Consider the following 10427-nt stretch of genomic DNA (forward strand, 5'->3'; position numbering starts at 1 on the left):
TGTGGGTTTCCTTATCTGAAACGTTTCTGACGTAATGAACAATAGATGACTTTATCTTTAATTTTTTTAGCGACTGTCCGTTTATAAGACGTCATGTTGCTGAAGCTCCGTTCGCTAATAAAAAACAACAACAATGAGACAAACTAGCAAATCAACATCAAGTCAAAACTCTAGTGTTCTGTGAGAATTACATAAATACTAGTATGTACATGAATATGGCAGTATGAGAACCAGACTACGTGCAGGCGATCGTGTCCCATCTATTTTCACTGTTTTGCACAGCATCGCCCGTAAATGATTAATGGTAAACTGGTGTAAAACGATGTACACATCAGTAAACAACGTTCCGTGATGTCTTCTGATGCTGGTCAATCTTTGTGACTTCAAGCAATAGAAGAGAGTCCCTGTCTTGTCCGGCCAACAATAAAAAAAGAATTTGAAATAAATTTCTTACGGACTAAATCGTTAATATTTCCCCTTCTTTGGTTAGAATACTCATGGTGTGTCTCCCCACACATTTATCTGGAAAGTGGGTCTCGTTTTCGGTTATTTATGAAAGGTCACGTCTCCTTGCGGTCATTAATTCAAAATGGCGTCTTTTAATCTTGCCCTTCAAGAGATATTTCCATGGACAAGCATACGCCCGTTTTTCTATAAGGGTTTTAAAATGAATAGCGCCTGATAAAAAAATGTTTATGCATGGAAACACCTGCATTACAGTTTCACAACAAAAATCATAAGGTACACGTCCATCTTTAATTCCCTTTCCTCATTTCAGGATAAATCGTTTACAAGCATCTGACAACTCATGCGATTTTAACACTGCAGACCGTTATAACAAAGAACCATCAAACTATCATGATATTTTGAACAACAAAGTAAATACTGGTCGGTGTGATTGTTTTTCCTTGTGTTGACACAGTCATTTCCAAGAAATGAAAACACTAGAAGCTCAGACATTCCCTAGTTTTAATTTCACATTGGTCCCCCCATCACTACGAATAAGACATTTAGAAGCATTGCTACAGTTGACATACCACCTGCTGTGGATACTCGAACCACACAACCAATTGCTTTTACCCTCCTACACTCCTATTTGTTAATCGAAACTGATTTTTCACTCAATATGCCTCCTATTGTGTAAATGTGGACCATTAAGCCTGCAATTAGGCATGGACTTTCCATCGCACCGAAATTTCTTTTCAACCAAGACGCGTACGCTGTACTCTCTGATGGTGAAACGTTTCAACCTGAATATCCATCATCCCCAGCTGCTAAAAGTTGAAGGGGTAGACATAATCAACAGGGAGAAGTAGGGGAGAGAACTCAAACCAAGTGGTTATTTGCTGAGCATTCCGAACCAGCCATACTCCATGCAATCCATGAGCCTACTCCAAAATCTGATCCTTCTTCGGATGCATACCGAAACTTAAAATGTGACGTTGTTGGTTAAATTTCTGATATAATCAGGATTATAAGTTCAATAATGCATAAAAAATACATATATCATCAGTGAACATGTAACGTCATATTATTCCAAAACCGTTATAGTATATTCCCGTTTTCTTTTAAGATTCAAGGACCATGCGATTGCTGGTGTCATGACATTATAAATCAGACTAGCTTTAATCCCACACAGGTGCATTATAAACGTCTTTCCAGAGAACAGAATAAAGACTAAAGCTGGCATAAGTTCACTTTACACTAAGATATCACTTGGAATTAAGCCCAAACTATACACAAGGAGAGTCCACGATGAACTTTACCGGACGTCACATGGGCGAGATTCACGCCTACATAAACGTGCACATCCGGGAGCATTCGCACCCAAAGATGGACGCACCGAAGTCTGTCAGCCATTAGATTCGGAAACGGATTACGAATACTCTCGAGATCTGGCTACTGCAAAAACACCTGTGGTGAAAATGGGCGGTGGGATTCTCATCAGAGTAATTGCAGGAACTATCTTTGTATGTTTGACAAACGACAACCCTAACACGGTAACATTTTCAACGCAAAGTGAAGATGGCGGAAACGGGCTACCGTACGTGCCATCACGATTAGACCTTTGGGCTCAAGCTCCATCTGGTCGCACTGGAAGACAATCTCCAATGCTTACAAAACTTGGCAGGGATATCAATGGAGGAAACTGAAGACCAGGCGCTGTGCAGAATTTGTAAATGTAAAGACCATTACCAATGAACGATTACGGACTTTCTCTTGAAAAGCCTGTTATTGGCTTGAACCATCGAACTATACTGTGTGTGCCTATGTTATAATGGTTTCCCGTGTAATGGAACCACTGTGAATTGCAGAAAGGCATTCATTTGTATTTGCTTTAAATACGTGATAATTTCTGTCGTGATACAAAAACAGCGAATTGAACATCGATGTATATAATAAGCCTGTCATATCAAGACACCTATTCTTATAGAACTTATTATCAAGTTATACAATTGAACTAGATGTTTTCCCATTTCTGAATGTTGTTATTTCACTGAAAGTAATGTTTGAGAGGTCGCTTATTTCGTAAAGAAACAAGACATGAAATTCTTATGAAAACACATTGTTATAGATGATACAGGGTAGTGTTACATTTATATTGTTATGTTGATATATATATATATATATATATATCATCCTTTGTCTGAATATAAGGTACAAAACACCACACTGTTTAGGGATTAAATGATACTTGCAATTGAATAAAAATAAGCAGATTTAAGCAAAATTGATGTTGTTTTGTAAAATTGGGAGGGAAACGTGCATATTGAATGATGATATAGTTTACATAACACATAGTTTACACTCTCATAACCACATGTGTTAAGGCCGAACGATATGAATACGTGTCATATTTACACTCATCAGATATCAGGATCTTATACTACGGTTTCTTTATGTTTAAGAGTCACATACAGTTTCATATTTTAAAGAAAACTGTAAAACGCTATATTTAATGTAATGGTTGCACAAGACATTTCCTTTGCTTCAAAATGAACATTCCAATTTCACGTTTGTATCGTGATGAAGGTAAGTAACGTTCGTGAGTCTTCCATTATGTATTCTGAGTGACTGTATACCCTTTACCTCCTCTCCTCCACGTAGATCGTCTAGTGTTGTACTGCCCTGTATGTGGCGTGATGCATTGCCTACGTGTTACAACTGTGTATCAGTTCTTTCCTTTCAGAAACTGCAACTATATTCTTCTCATTCCGGTTGTCATAACTCAAGCATTAGTTTTTAAAGGATATGTTATATATTTTATGTTATAAATATGAAGCATTAATTTCCAAAGTATATATATGATATCTTACATAGTCTACATTTAATAAGAAACACGATCATATTATAATCCTGAATCCTCTGTTCAGGTATTGTTTTTATAGTGTATGGTTCCAAAGAAACGTTCATTCAATGATTACAATCCTTTCTTTGTCCTCCTCGTTATGATTGTCATAACATGAAACTTATTTCATAAAGTATTATTTTTCTCATATATGTATCTTGTCTATATTTAATTAAATTCATATAAATATTAAAGTGTTGATCTATTTTGCTTAACTATTATTATATAGGGAGTTATTTTCTGTGTTGTCATATACTCAAAAATGTTGGAAGCACTCCGTGTTGATTCCGGGTTAGAATTGGTCCACAGCAACCTATGCTGGTCGTAATATTACTAAGTGCGACGTTAAACAAACAGATGTAAGCTGCATGATGAAATTATGACACTGATGAGGATTACAATTGATTAATTTAATCCTTGCAGATTCGGAAGCAGCTGTAGTAGCTCCAAGTGAACATCATAAACGATCGGTGGACTTTCCACTGTCACAAGATCTCCTTGACGACGATGCTTATGACATGGACAAACGTGGCAGCCTCTTCCGGTTTGGCAAGCGCGGCGGTCTCTTCCGGTTCGGCAAGCGCGGTACCCTCTTCCGGTTTGGAAAGCGTGGCAGCACTCTGTTCAGATTTGGGCGCAGCGGAAATGATGACCTGTGGGTGCCAGTCAACGAGGACGGACAAGATACTAAAAGAAACTTCCACTGGGGCAGGGAGACAGAGGAGTGATTAAACATTGATGATGTGCTGGTTGGGCAATATGGACTGTATTATAGAATTAATAACTGCTACTGGAAGCTAGTTACCTGAAAGCAATCTACTGACGCAATGATGTTGAGGACTTGGAAGAAAATAACATTCTTAAGAAGAATATATCATACGCTTTCATAGGTGACCTTATACTACAATATGAACAATATACAAAACGTTTGTGCTCTCCAATACTTGATCCTTGTTAAATTGAGACTGTTTATAACACATGCCTTGTTATCGGTGTGCTGTTGACCAGAATTGGATCCAGGGATAGGGCTAAGTTGGGATATCTTTGCTATTTGAATGCAGTAAAATATCAGCAATATTTCATTAGTAATAACAAGCAGGGAAGAATAGAAATGAATCAGGTTTCATCTCTGTGCTAATGCCCTACAATGTATACTTCAAAGCAATTTTCTCCCCTAGACTCTGTAATATATGATGACTGTGACTGCCAGGAATAAAGCGGTGTTACTTTTGACGAAGTTTGTTTTAGTTATCTGCTCTTCTGTACACATCATTATATACTGCCGGGGAAAAGAAAGTATACACATATGTTAGATGGTGACTAAAAATGAAACAAAAAAGAAATGGTTATTTCATGGTGATGATTTGATAAGGGTATTATAGTTGTTCGGGGCCTTAAGTTTGCAATGTTTCCAGCCTTGTAACGTTTTGGCAACGTTGGTAAGTTTTTGGTTAGATCCAATTTTGCATGTATACTTTCTTTTTACCGGCAATTTAGTTGTTGTAATCTATTGCAATCCTGGCTTGCTTTCACAAATCAGAAACTTTAGGAACACGGTGAGATTTTGGTCATGAAGCATACATATTTGTAGTCTAAAACCATTATCAATCCTTGCTGTCACAACTTGCTGAGATCACAAAACACCAAATGACATATAAAACATATAAAACGCCAATGCCAGAGGACAGACTGAAGTATCCGCCACAACAAACTAAGGTATCCATCGGTAGTCGTGATTATGACTATTTTAACGAATTAAGGGAACTGATTAAAGTCTGGCCATAGTGTAAAATCACTAAAGCGGGATGACCATTTTATGACACTGCGAAATAAGCAGATATCCTAAATCTTTCTTTAAAGTCTACCTTGTTAATGCCACGCCATATGAAAGAAACTATATTCATCAGGAAAATGTGGCACAATAATGCTGTAATCGGTCCAACGCCTTCTATGAATTAATGGAAGAAAGATTTGCAAAAAGAGACATTTACTTTTTAGATTCCCCAAGTCGCGTGTTATTTCTTCAGTCGACAAATAGTGATCGCTTCATCAAGGGCCTTTGTAACTGATGTGTCTCTAAGACATTTAGTTTATGGGAAATTAACTGGACTCTGTCATGTTGATTGAAACGCTTACAATTTTCACCGGATCTTCGTTCAAACAACTCTAAGCAATCCGATTTTCCTTTCAAGTGATATCTTTAAATCTCTTGTTACGTGCATTGTATCAGAAACAGGACGGTGGGAGTGAGTGCATACGGTGGCGCATTTATTGCATATTGAAACCCACACTCGATTACCTTATTTGGGATTTCGTAACTGCTTATATTCATTGTCCTCATTGTCACTATTGATTAGCCATCAACATTTAAATGCACCGACGCTTCACAGAAATCTTCTTGGCAAACTCCAGAGAAGCCGGTCCTATATACACTGTGCGGACTGATATGAGCCTAACACCAGACAGTTTTCATATTACAGAGACATAAAACAAATACAATATCAGTATATGTTTCAAGAAAAAAAGGATTTTTTATCATTCATCCATCACCATAAACTTTTAAAAAATGCACTTTGACACAAGTCGTGAGTGGCGGGCGCTACTGGTAGGGTAGGACATGTCTACCCTATTCGCGAACACCTGGCATCATTCCCGATTTTCAATATCCATTTATATAGTTTTCATCACAATATGGCCCCCTTAAGCCCAATGTAATCCGTTTCGGCAGATAATCGAGACTGATTTTCTCTGACGTTGACGTTTTATATTAAGTAAGTGTTGAAAAATTTCTCTCAAGATGCTGCTTAATCCAGAATTGCGGCTGCTTACCGAATATCGCTGAATATTGCGTGAAGAGGGGCCATGATAAGATCTGGCATCACGTAACCCGTCAGATATGTTTCTGAAGAACTCTAATATGACAGTCAGTTAAAAAGTGAATTTGAAAGGCGGCGTTGTATGGTATCCGATCAGTTGATAACTGCTTTAAGCACGTCAGCGTGATGGATAAACCAACAGTACATTTTTGCCCAACAGACAAAAAGCATTGCATCAGCTTGAGACATTTCAACATTTCTAACCGGAAGACTCGAGGGCGGAAATTCATCGATTTTTGACAGAAGTCATACCCAAAGAGTTAAATCTCTGCCTCTTTTTCAAAGTGGCTGAGATGTATGTATTTCCTTTTCGAAATGAGATCGCATCCAAACTCAGGGCAGTCTGGGACTATCCCTTTGATCAAATGGCGTGTGTACGTAGGAAAGTGAGACCTCGCACAGGCCCATTGTATGTAGTTTTGTGTCACTGGAAGGTTAATTGCCTACTGATCGTTAAATGACATTCACGCGACGTACAAACCACGATGTGAGATAACCACCATCTCAAGCGCATCGGTTCAGTCATCTATTTGTTAATGACCGCTCAGTCTCGTCTTCAAACATGCCATACATACAGAGAGTGGGGAAATGCTTTACATATCCTTGTCACAGGGAATATCGAAACAGTGGCAGCGCAGCGAGTATGGTTGTACGCCGCTTTTAGCAATATTCCAGCAATATCACGGCGGGGGCACCAGAAATGGGCTTCACACATTGCACCCATGTCGGGAATCGAACCCGGGTCTTCGGCGTGACGAGCGAACGCTTAAACCTCTAGGCTACCCGACCGCCCCTAATATCGAAACATATGTCATTCAGAGCATCTAATATTGTATAACACCCACAGGAGCATGTCCCTTATTTCTTGAGAACTGTACTAGGTAAAACGTATTTGCTACAGCAGGGTGTTCATAGGTATATCTGATCAATAGAATGTAAGCTTCTACTGTAGAAACTACAGTTATTGCTGGAGATTTGTTTAGGTATTTTTTAAAATTCAGTGGCCGTACCAGGTTTTCCCATACTGTATGATACACGTTCTAGGGCTAATGTCCCAGTTTGTCACAGTCCTCTGAGTCGGCGTCAATTGTTGGGAAGGGTGTATCCTTAAGACGTACGAGGATCCGGTGATCGTGGATTCGAATCCCAGATTCGCCCTGATTATGCTCCTTGGTTTATAGTTTACGTGGGATTCACCAAGTTGTAAACGTCCAACGCCTACGTCCTTTCCCTCCTACATTTAACTAACATACCGTGATAATAATAAATAATAATGATGATGATGATGATGATGATGATGATGATGATGGTAATAATAATAAATGACTACTGATCAAGATGGCGTTTAACAAAACCAATCCCCTCACTCACTTGTACCTATATTTGCATCATTGAAGATTACGTGACTGGCAGTGTGCTAGCTTTGAAATAGTCAGCAAAATTCCAGAAGTATCCCTGCTGCCCATAAATAATTGCTTCAGTGTGTGGCAGGCTGACGTCATATAGCATGTGCAGCAGGTCGTCGGGGTACTCGGACGCTGACACTCTGGAATCCCCACATTTGACCTTCCTGGGCAATCCGTTAGCTGGATTTCGAGCTGTTCACAACATATGACAATCATAACCGCAAAATGCAGACCGACCCAAAAAATCTTTTATTACAAGAAAAACATGTATCAGAAAACGAGATTTAATTCCAAGTTTAATTACACTGCAGCTGATATAAAATATATATCCCTATTTCAGGCTAGATGTAATAAATGTCAGCTGTGTGACAGACATTTTCTATGGTTCATTCAGGCTCTCATATATTGCTCTAGTGATATACAACTCGGGGATGGGGTTAGATATTAACCAAGTACTCTATCAACGACTTGAATCAAACTTATTGGGACTGCAGATTTATCCCAATTTAATGTTTCGCTAAATGTACATTTATTAGAAGTTGAAAACTGAACAATTTTGTTCCTGATATCGCGAAGATGACACCACCGCCGTTCTTTTGACTGACCTGCCCATGACACGGAGCTGAATAATTTAGAATATGCCACCACAAAAAGTGCAGCACACGCTATCAGTTCACACAAAAAGCTCACATACTCCTCACAATAACTGATCGCTCAGATTGAACCAAGAGATTATATCTCAATCAACACTACAACTATAATTAAGACAACGTTTCCCCCTGAATTAAGAATATGTTTACCAGACCCACTGTGACTTATTTGGAAACTATTTGACAGAGGTATGGGTTCTTTAAATATTTGGAGATATTTCAAATTAAGCATTATAATCCCTTGCATGCCAAAACAACATTTTTTTACTGTAAATATAACAAAACACGAATTGCCATATCACAAAATGACCCTCTCCCTATCCTGAAAAAAATATTTTCTTGTTTGCATGTCAGGAAATTTGCTTCATATCTGAATAGGGCGGTCGGATAGCCTAGTGGTTAAAGCGTTCGCTCGTCACGCCGAAGACCCGGGTTCGATTCCCGACATGGGTACAATGTGTGAAGCCCATTTCTGGTGTCCCCCGCCATGATATTGCTGGAATATTGCTAAAAGCGGCGTAAAACCATACTCACTCACTCACTCATATCTGAATAAAAGCTACACAACTCGCAGAATCAGTTGTACAAGTCGGACTATGTGTTGAGCTTGTGTCTATGAATCACTACCAAACAGGGATTATACCAGGTGTTCGCGAAAAGGGGAGCGTAATACTGTCCTGCCCCACCGGTGGCACCCGTCACAAACACATGCAAAGGGAAGTCAGTTGTTTACCTGAGGTAACACTCGAACATTTGGCAGAAGACATATCATATGGGTACCCGGAAGTATGTGATGTTCATAGCGTCTAAAGGGCAGTCAAATGCCACTCAAATGAAGTCAAGCAGGCAGTTTAGGTTGCATACGCCACGTTCGTAGTTATACTGTCGATGTCCGTTGACAGAGGCAAGATCAGGAGCTTTTGAAACAACATCTGTGGTTCGAAGTCTTGCTTCTCCTATACAGTTGTCGATTTTTTTATTATCCTTATAGAAGTAGTAGTAGAAGTATAATTATTCCTAGTCGTAGTAGTAGTAGTAGTAGTAGTAGTAGTAGTAGTAGTAGTAGTAGTAGTAGTAGTAGTAGTAGTAGAAGAGTGAGTGAGTGAGTTGGAAGAAGAAGAAGAAGTAGTAAAATGTAGTCTTATTCTAGTAGTAGTAGTAGTAGTAGTAGTAGTAGTAACAGTAGTAGTAGTAGTAGTAGTAGTAACAATTACGGGATAGGATTATTTACGGGCTGCCATGAAACACCTCCCGTCCCGTCCCGTCCCGTCCTGTCCTACATGAAACCCAGTCGGCGAATAGGACGCTTAAGATGTCGCTGTGTTTGTGCCAAAGCTGGGCATCCACTGACAATGTGTTGGACAGTCTCATTAAATTCATTACATAATCTACATTTCATATTTACATTTTTATGCAAAATCACACATTGACGGTTTCGAGTGGGAAGTGACTGGTCTTGAGCAGCAAACAGAAAGCCTTCTGTTTCACTTTTCAGGCCAGACGACTTCATCCAAACGAAGGATTCTGCAGGGTTGTTGATCTTCTCAACACACTGCACATCTGGGCCGATTTTATATGGCACTTCGATTGGTTGACACTCATTTCTGTACCGTCCAGCTGTACAGAACCATCAATAAAATCAACACTGACAATGAGATTATAACCCACATCCTAAGCTTGTTTTCTGCGGAATGCCTTGTTTTCATCATGCGTCTTGACATGCTTCACAAGAGGATCATCAGACAAATCATGTACAAATTAAAATAAAAAATGCAGCAAAGAGGGTTTGGGTGATCCTGGCACAGTCAGACTGGTTAGGCTCATCGTCACCTCAGGGCCCTTGTCCCCTCTACACGCCGCCCAGACAGCAAATGGGACTTCTCACATGAAGCGCTGCTTGGTCAAACCCACCCAGAACCTTTGAGAGAATGTGAAGACTCCCCAACACTGCAGCCTTCTGCATTACCCAGATTGTCAGAAGGGCTGTATTCCTGGTAGCAAACCCGGGTACTCTCCCAATGTCAGTCAACAGATTCGGAGGTACCAAACCTAATGCACCGAGAACAATTGGGAGTCGGACAACTTGGTACTTGGGATGCGTGACATTTCGAAAGCGAGGTCCGCATATTTGCCATGTTTTTCCTGA

At 39.5% G+C, this 10427-nt stretch overlaps 1 protein-coding gene across 2 annotated transcripts in view; it reads left to right on the top strand.

The window, feature by feature from the left end:
* Positions 1-4582, top strand: part of LOC124151479 (FMRFamide-like neuropeptides 7) — a 31636-nt gene extending 27054 nt beyond the window's left edge. For both annotated transcript variants that reach the window (XM_046523970.1, XM_048382324.1), the window contains one exon: positions 3773-4582. In XM_046523970.1, the coding sequence (XP_046379926.1) occupies positions 3773-4077 (305 nt within the window). In that variant the 3' untranslated portion in view covers positions 4078-4582. The remainder of the gene's footprint in view (positions 1-3772) is intronic.
* Positions 4583-10427: the final 5845 nt, after the last annotated feature.

The sequence above is a fragment of the Haliotis rufescens genome, unplaced genomic scaffold (genome assembly GCF_023055435.1).
Source record: "Haliotis rufescens isolate VD_foot unplaced genomic scaffold, xgHalRufe1.0.p SCAF_4, whole genome shotgun sequence".
Lineage (NCBI taxonomy): Eukaryota > Metazoa > Mollusca > Gastropoda > Lepetellida > Haliotidae > Haliotis > Haliotis rufescens.